The 21,876-nt window shown below is 42.4% G+C and overlaps 3 protein-coding genes across 11 annotated transcripts in view; 2 read left to right on the plus strand and 1 right to left on the minus strand.

Annotated features, from left to right (window-relative positions):
* LOC142557812 (uncharacterized) overlaps window positions 1–21,876 on the plus strand; it is a 54,449-nt gene that overhangs the window by 6,573 nt on the left and 26,000 nt on the right. For 3 of the 9 annotated variants that reach the window (XM_075669956.1, XM_075669959.1, XM_075669958.1), the window contains exons 3-5: window positions 12,949–13,000; window positions 13,929–14,047; window positions 18,264–18,330. In XM_075669956.1, the coding sequence (XP_075526071.1) occupies window positions 12,949–13,000; window positions 13,929–14,047; window positions 18,264–18,330 (238 nt within the window). Of the gene's footprint in view, window positions 1–12,565; window positions 13,001–13,928; window positions 14,048–18,263; window positions 18,331–18,622; window positions 18,952–21,000; window positions 21,542–21,876 lie in introns of those variants that run through there. The other 6 variants (XR_012822852.1, XM_075669957.1, XR_012822854.1 and 3 more) reach the window with 5 other exon arrangements.
* On the plus strand, window positions 8,251–9,951 carry LOC142557811 (uncharacterized). The gene has a single exon (XM_075669953.1). The coding sequence runs from the start codon at window positions 8,931–8,933 to the stop codon at window positions 9,780–9,782; it is 852 nt and encodes a 283-aa protein (XP_075526068.1). The 5' UTR covers window positions 8,251–8,930; the 3' UTR covers window positions 9,783–9,951.
* On the minus strand, window positions 9,937–12,442 carry LOC142557917 (uncharacterized). Its single transcript, XM_075670116.1, has 4 exons — window positions 12,025–12,442; window positions 11,119–11,803; window positions 10,559–10,761; window positions 9,937–10,417 (listed from the first exon to the last, which is right to left on the minus strand). Exons 1-4 carry the CDS (start codon window positions 12,228–12,230, stop codon window positions 9,937–9,939), a joined length of 1,575 nt encoding a protein of 524 aa, XP_075526231.1. The 5' UTR covers window positions 12,231–12,442.

Consider the following 21,876-nt stretch of genomic DNA (forward strand, 5'->3'; position numbering starts at 1 on the left):
CAGAAAGCAATGCGTAGCTGTGAATGATATTACGTCTGATTACGTCAACGTTTTTTCTGGTGTTCCACAAGGCTCGGTTCTTGCGCCCCTCCTATTTCTGATCTACATCAATGATATTCGTTCATGCGTTCAGCCGCCTATTCGTCGATGATTGCGTAGTGTACGCAACAGTGAATACCAGAGAGGATCAGGTAAAACTAGATGATTCGTTAGCTGCTGTACAAAATTGGTGCAACATTTGGGGGATGAAACTGAATGCATCAAAAACTACCAGTATCTCCTTCACTCACAAGAAAAATGTGCTTCAGTTTACATACACAATAAACAATATATCACTAAGAAAATACGAGGAGGTCACATATCTCGAGGTCACTCTTACAACGAAATTAAATTGGGAAACTCATATAAATAACATATATGACAAGGCCCTAGGTAAACTACATTTATTGAGAAGAAAACTTGGAAACACACCTCCTAGTGTTAAATTAAATGCATACAAAACCCTCATTAGACCCTCTTTTAGAGTATGCTGACATTATTTGGGCCCCGCACCAGAAGTATTTAACCGAGAAACTAGAACGCATACAGAACTTAGCATTGAGATTTATATATTCACAATATTCACGTCAAACGAGCATTACGAACCTGCGCGTCAAGGCTAACATTAAATCACTGGCTCAACATAGAATGATTTCCAGATTAAAATTTCTATACTTACTTTATCACGGCTCCTATCGAATACCGCAAGCAACATACATTCAAGCGCCATTCAGACTTTCTGCCCGAACCAACCATAATAAATCAATACGACACCATCCCAGCCATAATAACACTCACAAGTACTCTTTATTCCCACACGCCATTTCCCATTGGAACATACTACCCTCTAGAGCCGTAAATTGCCCATCTGCCAACGCAATTATTGACAGTATTGAGAATCTGGAATTCGAATGGTGATATTACCTGTATTTCATATGCAGCCTCTGTAGATGCATTCTTATGGTAAACGCTGTTTCTCCTGCTTCCCGGACGGCTCATTTAAACAGTGTATATATTTATTGAGTGTGTTCTTTTTTGTGTGTGCTAATGCTCTTTGTTTTGGATACACTAGTTTCACTTTATTCTTTTTTTGTACTGTATTCCATGTTGTAACCACCCCTGCATGGGCCCGATGATGGCCTGCAGTATTGTAAAATAAATAAATAAATAAGAATGCAAAAGCAGTATATGTATACATATATATACATATACACACATACATATATAAATATAACAAATTTCACAGAAGTTTACAATAAACACAAGTTAAGTTACCATCAGGAAACATTCTTTTTTTCAGAAATTATTTTACATACTTGCAAATATATATCTGCATCTATGTTAAAAAACATAAAAAAAGAAAATCTGCATATAGGCTGCTGCTTTCGCGACAGACATCACGGCAACGTAGCCCAGGGTGTCATCACATCCTTGAATTTTAACAAATGCAAAGACGCCCTTTGCAGCATCCAGTTTACAACACGAAACCCTGCCACGTGGTTCGGGCACAATCACTGCAGCGGAAACCCGGATTCTAGGAATAGTAGTTACAAGTGTGAATGTATAAACAAAATGAGAATATATGATAAGTTCTGCGGAACTGTTGGAGCAGTTAACAATACACATCTATAAGAACAAATCCAATATTTTAGTTTTGTTTAGAGATAAAACATCAACATGTTGTTGGTTAAAATAGTTAAGTAGGGACAGTAGTGTATGTTTAAGGCATTGGCAGCCATAATTAGTATGTGAGAAAGGGATCTGCCATGGTGCCTGGTGACGATATGAATACGCACTTCTATTTTGCTGTAGAGTTGCCGGGGCTAGGAATGAATCGAGTTTTCCCAGCATAGCATTTCTATAGCTTAGTAATGTTTTGAATTTATATATGTCACGGGCTCTGATTATTCTGTTTTGTTGGAAAAGCTCTTGCGTATGCTCGAAAAAAGAAACGTTCGCTATCGCCCGAATTGCTTTCTTTTGAAGTATTTCCAGCATTTGAATATTTTGCGCTGTAGTGTTACCCCATATAAGTGAACAGTAACTGAGGTGTGAATGGAGAAGACCATGATAAATGAGACACTTAACTTGAAAATGTAATGCACTTCAATTGCAATTTAACACACCAACAACTTTTCGTACCTTTGAGCAAACATGACTAACATGTTCATTCCAGGACATATGCTTAGCGAGTATTATGCCTAGGGTTTTTATGGATGACGTAAGGTTAATTTTATACAGACCCCACACAATATTATCTGGCAATGTAGTAGAACTTCCCAGAGCATGAAAAATAACACACTTTGTTTTGGTTTCATTGATGATGAGGCCGTTTGCCTTAGACCATGCTCGAAGTCCATAACAAACGGAGCTTGCTATAGGCGTTATTTCTTTTAAATCTTTACCTGTAAAGAAAACAGAGCAATCATCTGCATACGTGACAAATTTACACATATCGCTCACTTGTACAATATCATTAATGTAATACAGGAAAAGTATCGGGCCAAGAATGCTACCTTGGGGCACACTGTCACGCTGTCAAAGATTTTATCAGCGATCTGTTCTCATTAATTTCAGCAAACTGATGTCAGCTTTCTAAATAAGATCAGATAAGTTCAAGTGTTATTCCTCGGAAGCCATATTTTTCCAGCTTTATCAGCAGCAATTTCTGGTTGATCCTATCAAAGGCTTTGCTGAAGTCTAAGTATAACCCTAAAGTCAGAAATTTTTTGTCAGTGTTCTCTAGAATAAGCTCCTTCTGTATACTTAAAGCAGTTTCCATAGACCGCTTTTTCTTAAACCCGTGTTGACAGTCGGTTAGCAGGCTATGTTTTTGCGAAAATTTATTAATACAAAAGTTAACAATTTTTTTGAGTCCCTTTGATAGCACAGGAAGTATAGATACTGGCCAATAATTGCCCATATTATTTTTGTCACCTCCTTTGTGAACTATTACTCTCGCTACCTGCATATTACGCGGGAAAACTCCGGTTGACAAGAAAATATAAAAAATGTGCATTACTGCAGGTGCAAGTAAGTCTATGACGTACTTAATTGGCCTAATTTCTAAATCATCTACGTCTCGACTATGGCTATTCTTCAAGGATGAAAATGTTGCAATCACCTCAGGGATGCTAGTAATCTTTAGGAATAAAGATTCTCTTAATGAAGCGGCATGCATTGTATCTTGAATGTCGTGATCTATGCATCCTACTTTAACAAAAAAATTGTTAAAACGGTCTGCAAGTTCTGTACCACCTACAAAAGTGCAATCAATGTTCAACGTATCTGTTTGTGTATCGACTGACCGATTTAGTGCTTCATTTATTTTTTTCCATACTTTGTCACTTCTGCTATTACCTCCATGGAGTTGTTAGTTGAGTTTTCTTCTCTATTCGTTGCAGGTGTGCCTAATACAGTGTTTTCACTTTAACCTCCTTATTTGCCTTTCTTCACTCTCATTTCCACTTGAGAATTTTGAACTTTGAGTGCCTATAACCTATATTAGGAAGTAGCCGCTAGCAACACTTGGGAAGCAGTGTTTTTTTATTTTAAGCATGAATGACATTGTCATTCACTGAATTTTGTGTGTAGTGCACAAAGCATCACATGGCAATAATTTCTTTGTTGAAAGAACTATAAAAGACACTGGTAAAAAATTACTGCATAATTCATTTGGGATAAGTAAGTTGAAAACCCTGTATTGTTTTTAGAATGCTTTTCTTCCCAATTGGATGTTTTACTGGAAAACATTTTGCAGCAGAAATTATGTTCCTGTGTCATCCTTCCAAAAGGCACAGTAAAACTTGTGAGCCCACTTAGTGTCTGCAAAACTGAATGAATTGGTTTTATGTGTAAGATTAAATTGCCCAAATTATACAGAATTTTTTAATGTTAATTATTAAGCTCAAGGATGTAATTAATGCTTTGAAACATTTGTTCTATGCTTCCATATATGTAAATGTAAGCTTTCACCCAGTGAGCACACTAAATTAGAAATATGCCTGCTATCCATGCTCTTTGCGCGTTAAAGGAACTTGCATGCTTTTGCATGTTTAGGAAATTGCCGTTCATTCTGTTTATACAGCATAATTTTCTCACCTATACTAGTAGCTACAGTGTACTGAGGTTGAGTGTCCAGGCAAGGAACCCGGAAATTTTACGGGAATAACTACCCAAAATTACTGTGGATGGATCTGGCAGTGGGAGCGGTTCAGGAAGTGCACTGAAACTTCGAAATTAATGTTCAGTGTGACCTGCAGCATCCTGGAGTGAGGGTCTGCACTGGAAGGAAACTATGAAATATGTTAGCAACTAGTCAAACATTGTTTTAACCCCAATGAGTGCTTTTAATGGTGCATAATGGGAAAGGACAACCAGTGACATCGATGCGAGCCTTCAGACTCTAAAGTTTGCTCTATGCATTCCTCTGTGTCATTTCATCAATGGCAACAGAGCAGGCGCGTATGCAGTAACTTTTTTTTTTGGGGGGGGGGGCAGCCATAGGTCTCCTTCCTATGCAAATTAGGGGAAGGGTACCTTTATTATACAAATATGAATAATGCCGACCATTCACCATAAAGACACATAAACCCGAAAAGAGAAATGAAATAAGGTGCATCTCACAGGTAGGCCTGTGAGATGCACCTCTCCTTTACATGGCAAACAAGGAACCCCATCAAATGGACTCACACTGGAAAGAACCGCAGGAAGAACACTGCCAAGAACAAGTAAACAAGTGAAAATGTAAATTAAAGATTTCTATAGTAGAATACATAGCAACCATGGCACATGAACCGCGCGGGGTTGTGTTACTTAGCCAGCCAATCACAAAAGCAAACAAAATCATCGTCATGTGGCCTTTTCAATAATGCGTCGTACTTGATAGATCTGGAGAGTCTGCTGTTCTTGAAGAGCCTTTTATCGGCAGAAGCAATGAGGTGTGCAACAGACATGGACAAAGTGTATGGAGTCTGAGCATTTCACTCTTCAAAAGTCTGCGGTACAGTTCATTTCACTGCTGAACCAGTTTTACTCATGAAACTTCACTGTCAACTGCACTGAAACTTGAAAACAAATAGTTACAGCAAAGCAAGCATTTTATAATTTTCAGTTGAATAAAGAATTCGACTTTCGCCATTATTTTATTTATTTATTTTATTTACAATACTGCTACTCTCATTTGAGAGCGTGGCAGTTGGGCGATACAGTAGACATGTATATGAATACGCATTTAGGCAGAACAGTTAATTGAAAAAAGGAAGAAAAAAGAAAACAATTGCCCGAGGATGGTAATATAAGAAAGAAGCTGAGTTTAGAAACAAAAATGCAAGTTTTCACATGACAGTTAATTAACATGATTCTGGCAGTTAAGAACACGTAATTAACTAGTTTATACATAAAATAGGAGCGAACTAAAAGATAACACTTAACGCGTGAAGAAATTTTAAAGTTGTGTGAAGGGATACGCTTTAAAGCATACACTTTGAGAGCGAGAAGACACGAATGGAAAAAGAAAGAACAATCTAGGCAAGCAATCAGCAGAAAATGGCAGTTATAACAATTATCTTAGCAGTAGTACAGTAATGAAAATTTATTTTGGGAACACAGTGTACCATATGTCCACATAACGACAATCAAACAAAAATGGAAAAAGAAAAGTGGGAAGTCGAAAGCAACACAATGCGAAATTTCTGACGATGACACGTGCGATGATAAATTGTTTAATTTACGCACTGCAGCTTCCACTTGTGAAGTAAATTCGGACAACGATTCGATGGCGGTTATAGCAGGATCAAGTCAGTTCCATTCAGCAATTGTAAGGGGGAAGAATGAATACTTAACCGTGTCATTGTTGCATGTGTATTCTGTTAAAGTGTGCGCATGTTTGTTACGTGTTTTTCGAGCCTCAGAAAATGAAATGTACCTGGACACATCTATCTTATAGTTATTTTTTAGAAGCTGAAACAAGAACTTCAGGCGAGCGTGTTTTGCCCTGGTAGATAGCGTTTGCAATCCAGACTGCGTTAGAAGATTAGTCGGTGAGTCAGTGCGTATATATTTGTTGTGAATGAACCTTATAGCCTTTCTTTGTACTGCCTCTAATTTTGTTATGTTAGTTGTTGTATGAGGAAACCAGACTGTATTTGCATATTCGAGAACCGGCCTAACGAACATTGTGTAGGCCAGTAGCTTCGTTGATGTTGTAGAGAGCTCAAGGCTTCTTTTGAGGAAGAATAGTTTGCGTAATGCTCCTGCCGTGATATTCGAAATGTGTTTATCCCACCTGAGGTCTGAGGTTAATGTAACTCCCAGGTATTTATGTTGTTCAACTTTAGTTAGTGGTATGCTGTTAATCTCACATGTAAAGTTAGATGGTCTTGTTTTCCTTGTTACGGACATGACCACAGACTTTTTTACGTTAATTGACATCTGCCAATTAGAGCACCAAATAGCTAGAGTGTTGAGGGATGTATTAAGTGCGATGTTATCGTTATAATTAGTGATTTCACTATAGATAACGCAGTCGTCAGCGAACAGTTGCATCCGACTATAGTTGAAAGTTGCATCCGACTATAGTTTCGTTTTTTGAATTACCTCTAGAAGAATTATAGAGAAATATATATTTGCGGAACAACCACATTTCTTTTGGATCCCTCGTTTACTGCTCTACCAAGTGCCAAAACTGACTCTTATTGTTATTTGGGAGGTTGTGTAACGATGCGTGGCCGCCAGTCCCGTGCAACCGCATAGAGCGCAGGACGCTGCGGCTCTAGACATGCTGCACCCACCGTGAAGGTTAGAAAAAAGCCCACATAAGCACAACAGAGAAGTGGCAACATTAGGCGGTTTGACTGATAACTGTACAAGCGTCATTCAAGACACACGGAATAGACGAGTTGCAAAACAAAATTCGTTGCAGCGCCATCTGTACTTGCGTACAGGAAGCAGCCAGCGGCCGCCATTGTGCATGAATAGTCGTGCGTTTCGCCCGTTCGGTACGCGCTTGATACCGGCTTGGCGTACTGAATCGACGTTTGTGGCGAACTCATCCCTTTTCGTGCTGTTGTCGGGCGACTGTGACCTGGAGTCATGCCAGTTAACTGCTGTGTGCCACTGTGCACGCAGTTTGGTGGCTTTGACAAGTCTGGACAAAAAGTAAGTCCCTTGTTGCTGCGTCGCACCTCCGTCCTGTGCTTGTCAGGCAGTAGCTTGTTTATGTAATTAAGCATGTTTTTACTTACTTTAATCGCTAGACATGTAGCTTGATTCATCTATAAGTGATCTCGATACGGTTTAGTGATGAAATTATTAAGTAAATGCCTTTAAAAACCTGAAACCTGTTGCGGTTTGTGGGATGCGGCACGATGTTTACCGGACGCCGTCACACGGTTTTGACCACTTGTCTCCCTAAGCAAAGGGCTATATCGTTGTGTTACACTGTAAAAGGAACGTTTCGAGATCGTGCTGTGCGCGCATGCCATTCTTTAAGGGCGGAGGCCATTTGTGGTTTGGCACAGCTCTGCGAATGCTTATGTCGAAACACCGTCTTCGCCGTTTATGTTGGTAGCGAAACACATCCGGTTCGCGATGTTCGCAGGCAGTACTTGTGCCGTGTGATATGGTCAAGCAAGACAACTAAGTGTGTGTGGACCGACGATGTCAGACATAGCCGTGCATTTCGCCTGACGGCTGCATTACTGTGCACACGCACTTTTAGTCGAGCCCTGTATGCATGTCAAAACGTCATTTCGCGTTTTATTTCGCTATAAAGTTACTTTATCTGCCTTCATCGAAAAAAAAAAAGACAGATTCTGGTCCGTTGTCGTAAAGCCCTACGCATATAAGCACCTGAAATCGATAAATTTGTAACGGTGCAGCCATGTGCGTAGACCTCGGTTGCGCAGATTTGTCGAGTGTTCGAAGCCTTGTCTTGCATAGCAAAGTCAATTCTTTGTTTTAAGAGAGCGTTGTTGAGATATGTCCCAATCAAGACAGAAAGTGTTCTGAATATTGACTTTTATTCACAGGTGTCATACCACAGATTCCCAAGAGACCAGGACATATACAAAAAGTGGATTGCAGCCATCAGGCGAGATGAAGGCCCACTCTTCACAGTTTCGAAGGCCACCAGGGTCTGCTCTCTCCACTTTCTTGAGAGTGACTTTGTTGCTAATGTTGCTAATGGTTACAGACACTTACACCAGTCTGCTGTGCCATCCATATTTTTATTCAAGCAGCCAAAGCCATCGAGAAAACCACCAGCTCAACGGGCACCACTTCAGAAAGTTGCATTATCAAAAAGGAAGTGTAACGGTAATGTTCAAGGGCTTTCCACTACAGGACAAAAGGTAGACACCCGTATCGATAACCGAGCAGATGACAAGGAAAACTCAGCAGATGGATGCAACAAAAATACATTCAGTGAAGGCACTGACGTCTTCAATGTTGAAGATACGGGCTCCACTTTGCTTCCTGACAAACCGCAACAGTCACCAGAAGAACCAGCCTCTGGAAGTATTTGTGCATGCAGAGAAAATATTTCTGCCCTAGAGCAGGAGCTGGCTGCAAGCAAAGCAAGCGGAGCAGATACAGAAGCTGAAAATCATCACCTGAAGCTGCAAGTAAGCTCTTTAAGAAAAACTATTGCTGTCCTAGAAAATAAACTCTCTGTAAGCAAAGCAACCGAAGCAGAAAATCAGCGCCTGAAGCTGCAAATAAAGGCACAAAATAATGAATTAAAGCTGCTTCGCACAGAGCTTGTAACTGCACAGAAAAATATTGAGAAGCTGGAAGAATTGCCTCCATTTGGAATTCAAAGATTCAAGGACAACAATGATGACATTGAGTTTTACACTGGACTGCCCAGCTACAAGCACTTCTGTGCTCTCATGCATCTCCTTGATTTTGGGGAAAATGGTGAAAACATTGCACGCAAGCGTACGAGGAGCGGGCTACGAAATGTTGAGTATAGTGGTCGGCGACACAAGATTGGTATGGAGAACCAGCTCTTTCTTGTGCTTGTTAAACTTCGAGTTGGCTTATTTCACAGACACATCGGCCACTTGTTCAACGTCTCTATCAGCACAGTGTCAAGAATTTTTTCCGCAGTGCTTGACTATATCTATTTGCAGGTAACAGAAATGACAACATGGATATCACGACAAGCTATTGATGCTGCCATGCCATCTGCTTTCAAGGAAAAATATCCATCAACACGTGTCATCTTGGATGCCACTGAGATTAGATGTGATGTGCCAACATCTTTCGTGACGCAGTCACAAGTCTATTCCTCGTACAAGTCTACCCATACGTTCAAAGCACTCATAGGCATATCCCCTCATGGAGTACTGACTTTTGTTTCGGAACTATTTACTGGGTGTACGTCTGACAGAGAGTGTGTGGAGAAGAGTGGATTTTTAGACCTGAAGTTTGACACAGGTGACTCAGTCATGGCTGACAAGGGATTTAAAATAAAAGACCTGCTACAAAGCAAGAAAGTTATGCTGAACATTCCACCCTTCCTCATGCATGGGCAATTTACTCCCGCCGAAGTGGAGGAGACTCAGGAAATTGCAGCAATCAGGATACATGTGGAGAGGAAGATCAAGAAAATCAAGGGGTATCACATTTTTGACCGGTCGATTCCAATCTCCCTTGTACCCTTAGCGAATCAGATGTGGGCTGTGTGTGCCTTCCTTACAAACTTCCAGCCATCACTTCTAAAAGAAGACACAACCTGATCTAATCCACAGTGTTCCTTAAAGACACTTATTTGCTAGTCATATGTCAATCCTCACTGCCTCGTGGTGCTGCCCTCCTCTTGTGTGCAATAAAATGTTTGCAGCCCTACTTGTCTTTTCGACATGCCATTTTTGCATTGTTTTCTGTATCACATCAGATTACAGTGCTCGACAGGTATGGCAGCAGTGTGTCAAAGTAAAAGTTGTCGAGCACCTCTCTGGCACTTTTCCATTCATTCTCATTAAATCTTATTCTTTCGATCAAAATAAAATCTGCTCCATACACCACAAAGTCACCCCAGCGCAACTCTGATACACCCATCTGCCCAAGCAGTTGATGATAATACTGGTGGTCCCTCTTAAGCTCTGGTACACCATCCCCGATTATGCTACAGAAATCAGTGTTTAGAAGGGCAGACGCCTTGTGGTAACGTAAAGAGTAGGGACACTTGATTTCCACTACACCATAGGATTGTTCTGTGGGGTCGTACACAATCCTGTCGGGCGACGCACCCAACCAAGGAAAAGCTGGGTTAACCAGCAATCCACAGGTGCTAACTGTAGGAGCGTGGCCCAGACGACGTAGAGCATCCTCGTAGCGTTGAGCAGCTAGCGACTCCATCTTGATGCCGTAACTGGAAAAATGTAACAGAAATAAACTCAGTGCAATGTTAGTTAAGCTACAATGTATAGCACAATTTTTGGATACACTAATGCCACTCTGTGGCATATATAATTTGTTCATGCGTTTACAAGGATAAAAAGAAAATACTAACTTGACTGCAGCAACTCTAGAAAGGTCTCTCGCAGCTGTGAGGTTCTGCAGGCCCTTAACAGTCCACTCCTTCCTATTCAGGACCGCACCAAACTTGGAGGATGTGACACGAAGCCGGCGTTCCTGCTGCCATGTTGCACTTTTTGCCTGCTGGCGGCTGTCCTTTTCAAGCGCTTCAGCTGCCAATGGTGTCACACATATCTCCTGATGCAGGAAATAAATGTCAGACAGATATGAAAATTAAAAACATTGCATGTTTCTCACGCTCAGTGCACACATTGGTCTAACGGATAAAGAGATGTACGTCTTAATATTTGTGGGGTTGCTAAAAATACAAAATATTACATCTGTCCGATACGACCTAGTGACAGGAAACTATATGAAAGTGCGCATCTATTTGCTACCAAACGCGGGTCCAAGGCAATTAAAATATTGAATGTGATGACTCTGCCTATAGCATCGAAACCATGGCTAAACGTAATTCGCACAAGGATTTGGCACCAACACACAACAATCGAGAGATTCATAATTCCTTGCAAGAAACATTGACCAGCCTCTGACCTGCATAACACTGTTTGTCTCAAGGTGTGCTGGAGGATTCCAGGCTGTGCCGCTTTCGAAGAAAGTGACAGTCGGGATGCTTTCACAAGAATCTTCTTCGTTTGCTGGTTGTAACCCAGAAAGAAGCACGGTGAAACCGTGTGGCAGCAGGGACTGCTGGTAGCTCTGTGGCGCCAATGAGGACACCAGCCCAAACCGGGACTGCACGGTGTCGCCTTCGTCGGTCAGCAGGAGCGCTTTCGCGAAGTCATTATCTGGGTCAAACGAAAGCAGTTCTTGAGCAAACTTTTGCTTCGCCTCTTCTTGCTCCTGCCGATTTCTACGGCGTACACGGCGCTCCTTCGGCAAGGCAAACTTTGGCGCGCTAGTCCCGCCTTCTTTCACTTTGCGCCAGTCCACGGATTGAAGCGGGCATCCTCTGATCGCGCTTCTGCGGGGAATCCTCCATTGCTGAGGCAAATCCGTGCACGAGAGCTGGTCCGGCGCCTCCGAGAAACCCTTTGACTGTAGGAGCATGGCAGTCCTCAAAACAGCGATCATGTGGTTGCAGGCGAGCTTTCCTGCCGGGCAGTCGCAGCTTCCATCGATGATGCGTGTCGTGTCCAATGCTATCATAACGGAATACGGGGGCGCGTTCTTCTTTTTGCTTCGGTAGCATGGTGCCTTCAAGAAGATGAGCCCGGCGCTGGAAATAAATAAAGAGTGCTAAGCTCCTCAATCCATGACTTCAGACAAGAGAATAACTATTGCACCAACTGATCTATAATTTGTTTTCTTAAACCTAAGCATAAATAAAGTCATGAGGATTTCTTAACATTCACACAACAGCAAAGCACTTTTATCACTGAGAGTCAACGGTTGCGACTATCGCCCGTTTACATGCGATAGAGTTGCACAAATATTTACCTGTTTTGGGTGACATTCGTCTTCAGCGCACATACGTTGACGTACGATTCCACGTGAAAGTTGTAGCTTCGTTCGTAGCTTCGTTTCGTTCTCGATCGTCCTGCATAAAATTCGTGTACGCTCCGATCTGACAGCGGAGGTAACACGGCAAGGTCGTTCTTCCATCCAGTGATGGGGAAAATTACCTTCCCTGAATGGTGCGACATCGTTGAGAGCGATTGCACAAACGGGGAACACAAAATGCAGCGCAGACGATTGTTCACGTTAAGATAAGGCCACAGAACAAAAACCAACTTGCCTACCCCTATCGCATCCGCATGTGCACTGCGGTTTTTTTTGTAATGTTTTCATGCACAATGGCGGCGCTGCACAGTGTTGCTTGAACACTCCAGAGCTTTTTACAGTGTTGCTGGCATTTATGCAACTGGTCTATTGCTCCCCACTTCTGGCGGCGTTTACAGTAACGAACGGCACACGCGTTATCAGCGTGATAGCATTGCCTGTTACTTTCCTGTCGGGAATGATAACGCGCATGCCGTTCGTTACTGAAAAGTACCGGGCTCGCCGCGTTAAAGAAAGGAAATGCGGACAAGCAGATGACGATTATCGTTGTGTGGCAAAAGGGTGTAATTATGCTTAAGAGTGTATGCTAGCCACCATACCCTTAGTATAAACATATCTTCTCTGTAAAAAAAAAAAAAAAAAGTTTAACACAGTGATTTTCGTCTGGCGACAAAAAAAAAAAAAGTCGCTTCCAAAGATTGTGCGCATCTATAGCCAAGCCGATCCATGCCTAAAGCTTCCCAAAATGGCCGACTGCATCGTCGAAATCGTTAATACACTCTAATCGTTCACTTGATTTTTCGCTGCATTGGAAATGCAAGCGGTTAATTTCGCCGAATGAAATGTCTCGACGCTTTTCAGCGGCCGTCTCGTGCTTCTGAAAAGAGCTTGCGGTATTGGCGTGAACAGACAGGCAAGTGGACGTATTTATTCTACAGTTATTGAACAGTTACTTATCGATACATCTTGAAGTTAGCCTACAAGCTGTCGTTAAAAGTTCCGTCTTTCAGTAGACCTTGTGCAGCGTACTCTCAGCTCAATACGAAATTCTTGACTGCGTTCTCGAGTTTTGTTTAACGGTAATGAGAAGGAGTTAGATAATGCACAGAGGCAAGGTTTTGTCTGGTCTTGCAGGAGTCCCAGGTGCTTTTTCCGCCGCGTACACTGTCGCAATCGTTACACGTCTGAGGAACCAGACTGGCGGCGCATAGGTAAAGCCGGCTGCCAGTGCAAGCCGCAGTCCCCTACATTGTCGCTATAAAGAGGAAATTTGTACGTGTACTAAGTGTACGCAACGTTTCTTTGTTTAATATAATTTGGCGGTGCCTCCAGCAGACAAAATGTGGATCCCATACTGCTCCGTCGGTTTGGGCTCGGCAATGCCTCCGCGTGGCGGGCGCGTTTAAGAGAAAGCTTTAGCTCGGGTGTACCAATCTAAATACATGTAAACGCAGTATTCGTTTTTCTCGGCAACCACTGCACCAAATTTGACGAGGTTTGTTACATTTAAAACAAAAGCTTAGAATCTAGAATTTCTACTGGGTACACAAAAGATTTAAGCGAAACAACTGAAGCAAAGCGGGGCATGGTGCTTTCAGTGCCCAATTTTTTATAGAACATGTAGTTTTCAATTATAAAGGGGACTGTAATGCGATGTCTTTAAGTAGGGGGTTGTCTTATATTCAGAGTCGACTTGTTTCAATATGAACGGGAATGAAGTGTTACGCAATTCTATTAACGGAATTTACCTCTGCTGTTTAGTTTCCATATTGTGCGTAGAAGCAACAGTGCGTGCACTTTCAGCTGCTCAGTTTATCTTCAATGCTGCTCTCATTTTGTAGAGTTCATCACTTGTGCAACACATTGGCGGAGGCAATATGAACTGCATTTCTCACTAGCTGGACAAGTCGGAATGGCAATGCACCTTGGAGAACAAGACTCGAATTGTGAAAGTCTGGTGGTAAGTCTGAATTAATATATATTCATTTATATTTGGCGTTAACTTTCCAGCGCACTTTCTATCCTATTGAAGAAACATTTAGCCCCGTTTGGCCTGTTTTTTGAGGGCCTTACATCAGGCCCCCTAGCAAGTTTTAGTTTACACTGCAATTTAAAGCTTCTTGAGACCCGAATACAGCCATGGGACATAATTACTTTTCAAGCTGGTTATTATTGCCTCCAGGCATGTTACGAACATGAGATGTTTTTTTTAATAACATAGTTTTAAATAACTGGCATCTTCTTTAAATGTCACAGTCATACATAGACAGGCTAAGAGCTGCATCTCCAACAAGTGAACATCTCATGTTCGCTATGGTAAAAACTGTATTTCATTGCCTGAACACAGAGGTGAAGATGGAGTTATGTGTAGTAGACTGTTACTTGGCTGCTGCATCCTGGATTTTCATGCATTAATGAGGAATTCAAAACAGGCTTCAAGGTTGCTTCCTGCTGTTTGTGACAATGCAGAGGTCTAGATCAATTTAGTGTGAAATTTCTTGAAAGTAGATGAGAAGAATATGAGTGAACCACTTTCGACAGTTCCACATGCATTGGACTTCATATCCATGATGAATGTTTGGAGTAATGACTTCAGACTTCTGGCATTGCTTTACCGAAATAATCTTTTAAACTGGTTTATTATTAGAGGAGACAGCAGAAATTGAATGCCCTCTTACCACACCACCATGAGGCGAGCGTGACTGCCAACAGAGACACACTCTCCCTCTGCCTCGAGTAGCCTCCGCAAGCGACGTTCCTTCCTTGCCTTGTCACATACTTGAGCCGAAGAACCACATCGGGTTCACGTGACTAGCACCACCCGCTTTTTTTTTTTTCTTATCCATTTTTGTTGCATGGCACATTTTCCACCGTGGCATTGTGCATTCTGAATTGGGCGATTTACCGAAGTAATGCGTCATGGCGAGCGACACGACTGTGTTTTGCGTCGCAGTGTTTGTTTGTGTTGCCTTGACTCTGGCTGGGTGTGGCGCTTTCTCGAGAGGGAGGAAAGTGGCGTTTCATTTGACATTTCAGCTGTCTGTATGACATGCACAGATTTGTCATGAATATCTGTGTCATGTGCTGTAAGGCTGTAAACTTAAGAACAGCATTAAATACATTCTCTTAGTGGTGAATGCAATGCATATTTATCTTTTGCGCACAAAGAAAATGTGAACAGTGTACAGTGCTCCCACTTCTGCGTCAGTCTGATAAAAAGGCCAACAAAGAGTGATACTGCACTAAATCAAGTATCTTGAAATTTGGAGACATCCTAGGGATGCTTCTGCAGCAGACATGATTGACCAGAGAGGTTAACAATGTACAGCTGCTTGCGGTGACCAAATGCACAGCACCATCAGTTTTGTGCCATGCTATAATTCTATCAAAACCGCCTAAAATTCTTGCAGCTTTTTAAGAAAGGTTTAGTGGCACATAACAGTGTGCCTTTTTTTTCCCTGTTTTTTGAATGTATATTTTTCTCCCACATAGCTGATGTGACTCAAAGGTTTATAGTCCTGAAAGCTTGTTTGCTTTGTTATGAATGTTACCAAAAACTTACGTGTGCAAGCTTACCTCTGCCCACACTGAACGCAGACACAGTGAGTTTATTTAGTATGGAAAGCTAAAACAATGTAGTGGCTGCACTATTGTTATGAATCTGTCGTAGTGATAGATGTTGCTGATTTTATGTAGTGCTTGTTTTCATCACTCTGGATATCACCCAAAATTCTAAGAGGCAAAAAAAAAATGTATATAATGTTCACAAGATATGGCTATGTGACGAGTAGAGACTGGGTGATGGCAGCCGATTGAGGGAACGAGCTCGCCTGCGGATCTTGCAACCACAAGAGGTTTAAGTAGATTTTATCGCATTAAAGTGTAACAAGTGACGAGAAAAAAAAAAGCCTGGGCATGTCATCAAAAGATACCACTGGGAACAAAAGTCTATGGATCTACACGTACTGTGAAATACCCAATTTTTTTTCTTACTTGCCATGTTGGCATACACTGGTCCACAGTAAAGTTGCAGAATGGGGCAGGCCCTCCATTTCATTCCTGCTTGACAAAGTTGAGATCTCTTAATTCCACTCTTTTTAACTCCCCAGAATGCCAAGAGTTGTACCATTCCTCCAACTTTAAATGAAATTCTTACTATACTGGCTCTTTCAGTATCTACCTATAGGTCACTATCTCTGCCGTGGTACTTGCCAACAAAATGGTATTCTACTTATTGTGAAATCCTGAAGTACTGGAGACTGTTCCAATGACGAGCTTTAATTGCACCTAAACACTAAGCTTTAGTTGCCAAGAATGATTCTATTTAGCAAGAGCATGCTTGGACTATGACACAAGGATGGAGGCCAAAAAGTTACTGCCCTTCCACTGCTGCGAAGTGGGGTGCAAGCGAAACTTGGGATCTGCGGCTCTTCGTAACGCCTCACGGCGAGGGCGGCACGTCAACGTCGACCCCTTTCTCAAGTTCCCGGTGGCATCAATCAAACACTGCCTGTTCTTTGGCCAAAGGCACAACACGTGGCCTGCTCCCACTGTCATTCCTTCAACACAGCCTGCTCTTCAGCAGAACAGACCAAACGCAGCCTCCCCATCTGACTGCTGGGCCTGAACTGGTGTGGGAAACTGCGGGTGTCAGGTGAGCGAACACACCCTTTCCCTCCTCTGGAGGAAGGGGACGCCCGTGATTGGCTCATGCCTTGCGCTGCTTCTACTTACCCACCTTAAAGGCAGCGTTTGATGAACTGACAGTGGCTGAATCGGTTAGCATGGTGATCTCGCAACCCAGAGGTCGGTGGTTCGAATCCGCAGCCTGATAAGCAATTTCTATTTTTGCGCAGCTTGGGTTTTTTCGCGCGGTAACACAGACACCAGTGAGGCAATACAAGCTTCTGTTAAAAAGGTCACAAATGGTTGCATCTTATGCCAGTTCCTGTTCATGTGGACATTCAGTGTTATTTTTCACTGTCAGAAGTATCCTTGAAGAAAAAAGGGGAGGGGGGCCAACGAAGTATCAACACTAAAGAAGCAAGGTCGACGTACATGGTAGTTGAAATAAATCGATGATTAAATGTTGATTATGCTGTCATGTACGACGCACAAATTGTGAGATGGATCTGGCGAGCTTCAAGCTCACCTGTCAGCACTCTCATTGGCCTGTTGAGCATGTGTAGCGGTGGTAAGATTAGCATTTCCTCTCTTCAGCGTTGACTGCTGCATTGTGGCGTGGTGGAGCACTGCCATTACGAATCCCCTCACAAACTATGAGCTACCAAGCTGCACTAAGACCAGTGCACCAGTTTCACGTCTGTGCGCACTCAAGGATGACAGCACGCATTGCATGCGAACTCAGATGTGCATACATACAAATTCTTGATTACGTCTCTCATTGTACTGTTACACTAAGGTACGTTTTAATACTGCATAAAATTACTGCTTAATTTGCACATCACATAGCATTAATTATAAAAAATTCAGCATGTGCATATTATAGCCGGCTATAAAGAAAAAAAGCTACAGAGCTCCTTCCAACATATCATGCTATGTTTCGCAAGCTGTTCCAACAACGAAATAGATGATTGCACAATGGTGGCCGCTTTTCATAAGTTAGCTTCGCTGGAATACATCTGTGTTAGTGGCAAAGCATACGAATTTGGTTTCGTGTCTTGGTGAACTGTGCAAGCTATTTCCGGCCCAAATTTCTTTTTAAAGAGTTGCACGCATTCATCATCATCATCCTATTTTAAAGTTCAATGCAGAATGAAGGTGCCTCCCTGCAATCTCCAATTATCATTGTCTTGCACTAGCTGATGCGAACTTGTGCTTTCAAATTTCATCTCACCTAGTTTTCTGTCATCCTTGACAGAACTTCCCTTCCCTTGGCACCCATTCTGCAACTCTAATGGTCCACTGGTTATCTACCCTATGCATTACATGGCCTGCCCAGCTTCATTTTTTCCTCTTAATGTCTACTAGAATATCGACTATCCACACTGCTCTCTTCCTGTCTCATTGTCATTTATCATTGCATTGCTCTTTGTACGGCCCTTAACATGTTCTCGAGATTCTTCGTTAACCTCCAGGCTTATGTGCCATACTGCTTGCTTAGAAGAACAACGTGTCTACCAAGTTGACATTTTCAAATTCCCTGATTTTTTCAGGTTTCACAGAACTTTGTTTTATGTCAAGATGGGCTGACACCATGTCACCTGATGCTGTCACTCTCTGGTAAGCATGTTAAAAAAATAAAAACAATCCAGTTTGAACAGTAAGGAGTAGTGTTTATTTTATTCAAAATAGAAAACTGAAAAGAGGGGTTTGTAAAATGCACAGCTACTAAAATATCTTCGAAAGAAACTCTGTGCCCTTTTACTCTGTGAAGGATGACCAGCAAAGCTGCGTACATGGGCCCCTTAATGGTGAACTGCACCTCTACCGCGGGTCGGCCTGGTATTGCACTACCTATGGGATTGGCCCATGTGTGGGGGAGTGCTTAAAGTCTGCTTCATCTCCGCCGCAGGTTTGACTGGCATTTCACGACCTTCGGGATCAGCCCACATATGGGGAGTGCTTAATGCTTGCTTCACTTCTGCCTCGGGTTGGCCTGGTATTGCACTTTCTTCGGGATCGGCCCACTGTATGAAAAATTGTTGGTCTATGCGCAAATGCGATCTGCCAGATCCTCACCATAGACAGCTTCACTGTAAAAAAAGTGGTCTAGCTCACGGCAAATAGAGTCAAACATTTTAAAATGCGAATAAAAAGAGATGCATACAAAAGCAAATAGCTATTTGTATCAACTGATAGCAAGCTCATTGGTATCATGCCCGAACTTTGTCACATATGAGATTCTCCAAGTAACTGGAAAGTCAACCTCAACTATCTTGACATACTCTCAGCCTGCCCATAATGTCTCAGTGTTGCATTTCATTGCTTTAAGAGATTTATTTTGGTTTGGATGTGGGTAACCTGCATCTTAGCGTCAGCCAACACTTTGCTTTTTGAGCGCAAGCTCCTTCAAAGAGGCGGTGGCACAGTTCCTTTCCTGATCATTCCTCGATGCAATGGTCCTTCCTATTCTTGTCCTTGTTACGCTGCGTGTTCGCCCCATGGATGAAGCATCCTTTTGGTCAGTTGTACAGTCAGATTTTTCAGACTCCCTAAGGGCCGCTACAATGTCAGAAAAAAAAAAATGAATGCATGTCTTTTACTGCCCTTAAGGGCCCAAATCGCCACAGGCACGTCCGTAAAAGCTCTGAAGGTCTGCCAGTACACTTATTAGGCATATAGGTGCTTGCACTCTGACAGGAGACGGCAAGTGCACGTGAGTCTAACAATATATGTGCTGCGTCCCATACACTTCACCGCGTAGCATCACTGTGCTGAGGCAAAGCTGCCTTTCGAGGACTAGCAATATGCAACGCGCCGTGCTTTACGAGGATTGCAGAGGCAGAGTGGGTACCTTTGCTGACAGCGGTGAATTCTTTCAATGAAAAAGACAGCACCGAATGTCAAGAACCGTAATAGCATACCTAGGCCTAGCGTTCCCGCCATGGTGATTACAGTGGCCAGTGGATCTGCGTGTGAGTGTCAGTTCAAGGTGGTGAGATAACACGGCGGTGTTGGCTTTGATTAATGCCATATCAAATCTGCAGTTGCAGCACATTCGGAGTGCGGATCAATGGTGAATATCTCGGCAACAGTGGGGACAAATTACTAGTGATTGAGGACCTTAACCAAAAAAGTGTTAGAGTGGGTTTGAAGATTAATATGCAGAAGACAATGTTGAAGAATTCACATCGCCAGTCAGCCTCTAGAGTCTGTACAGGAGTAAGTCAGTTGCTCGTAAGGGACCCTGATCATGAAAAGGCAATTTACCTAAGAATAAAAATGGGGTGGAATGCATATGGCAGGCATTACCAAATCATGGCTGGGAGCTTACCACTGTCATTGAAAGAAAAAAATTAAATTATGGGGTTTTACTTGCCAAAACCACTTTCTGATTATGAGGCACGCCGTAGTGGAGGACTCTGGAAATTTCGACCACCTAGGGTTCTTTAACGAGCACCTAAATCTAAGTACACGGGTGTTTTCGCATTTCGCCCCCATCGATATGCGGCCGCCGTGGCCGGGATTCGATCCCCATCCTCGTGCTCATCAGCCCAACACCATAGTCACTGAAAAGAAAAGTGTACAACTATTGCATTCTACTAGTGCTAACTTATGAGGCACACATCAGAATCGGGTAAATACCGTAATTAAACTTTGTGATATATGGTTCTTGCTTCAAAAGTTTCCTATGGCAAGCATAAATGGGAGTTGTCGACACGCGATCACGTGTTGAATGCATACATTGTTTCCTAAGCATCGTCGAGCTAGACGTGCTGCCACTAAAGGAGTCGCTATTGGGTTCACCATAGGGGTCAACAGCGAGTCACTGTTCCAAGTTCAAGTTATCCTGTGAAGGCCAATTTTACAATCAAAATAAGAGATTCGGGACTGTAGAAATGTATGACTGCCGGCCAAGACCTATGGCCAGGATTGAATTACTCGGAGTCGAATTAACAGAAGTCGACTGTACCATATGGCAGTGGAGTTTGCAGCAAGAATGTATCTCCTACTACACATAGCAGTATATTGGCATGCTGCAGTGCTCAGTGGCTGCAGAACAGTAGACTCCTATAAATTTGATCCCGTCTGAAAGTCCCAGCCGACACACGTGCATTTCTATAGGTCCAAACTTCGGTTATTTTGATACTAAAATAGGCCTTCACCCAACAATTCCAACTTGAGCAGTCAGCATGCATGCTGACCCCTACAGTGAACCCAATAAGCGACCCCTTTGGTGACATACCTTAGAGGACAGTAGATGTGTGAAACAGACTTTATCTCCTGCAGGAAATGCCTATTTTCTGCCTGCCCAGGAGGAGCTCCAAGCAATAATCACAGATCAAAACGTCTGATTGTGGTATTCACCCATTTCTAATGTGCCATCTTAACAAAACTTCCTTGGCGATTTTTGTATGCTTTACCGCATAACCGATGGGTATTGCGGCAAAGCTCACTTTTGAAAATTGGTTGCAATGTGCAACACATTGGACCCCTGTCCATTTCTTTTTTTAATAAAAATTGTGTGCGCATTTGATTTCTCTTTCATTTTAGGGGCTTTTGTCCTTTCTATGCTAGTTTACACTTCGGACACAGAGACAGCGAGTGTGTGTTTCACTCTGGGGCATGTTAGAATCTGTACGTAAACCATGGCAAATAAATCAGTCATGTGTGTTGGCATTTCTTCTGCATCTTCTTAAATTTGACCCACCAGATAATTCAATCTGTTTCGTCAGTCCCGTCAGAGTCGAATTAACGGAATGAAGTCAACTGCATTTTGCTTGCTGCTCAGAAGTATGAGCTTGAATAAATAACATAGCATTACAACACATAGGAGACAAGTGAAGTGCTGCAACATGTGCCAACTTGCCTAAGTTAGCACTATATAAGCTTGAGACCAGATGTGCCAGCTACATTAAGGTTGTGACAAAATGTAAAATCGCATGTGTTGGAGACTCAGTAGGTTGGCTTTCCTTCTTGAAAAAGTGTTGCAGAGTGCCTGTTAAGGATTCACTGATTGATGCTGTCAAACTGTCAACAAGGCTGCCAAAAAATTATTCTTAATACAACCCTTTCATGGACACAACAAGGTAACAAATTGTTTTGTGTGTGAAGCATTAAGAGTATATTCGTGATCAAATATTGTTCTTAAAAAGTGACCTCAAC

This window comes from Dermacentor variabilis, chromosome 9 (assembly GCF_050947875.1).
Source record: "Dermacentor variabilis isolate Ectoservices chromosome 9, ASM5094787v1, whole genome shotgun sequence".
Lineage (NCBI taxonomy): Eukaryota > Metazoa > Arthropoda > Arachnida > Ixodida > Ixodidae > Dermacentor > Dermacentor variabilis.

Coding starts and splice junctions, on each gene's coding strand:
- LOC142557811 (XM_075669953.1), top strand. CDS start 8,931: ATGCATCTCCTTGATTTTGGGGAAAATGGTGAAAACATTGCACGCAAG.
- LOC142557917 (XM_075670116.1), bottom strand. CDS start 12,230: ATGTCGCACCATTCAGGGAAGGTAATTTTCCCCATCACTGGATGGAAG. Junction 11,804..12,024: donor ACGAATGTCACCCAAAACAG/GTAAATATTTGT, acceptor ATTTATTTCCAG/CGCCGGGCTCATCTTCTTGA. Junction 10,418..10,558: donor TCTAGAGTTGCTGCAGTCAA/GTTAGTATTTTC, acceptor ACATTTTTCCAG/TTACGGCATCAAGATGGAGT.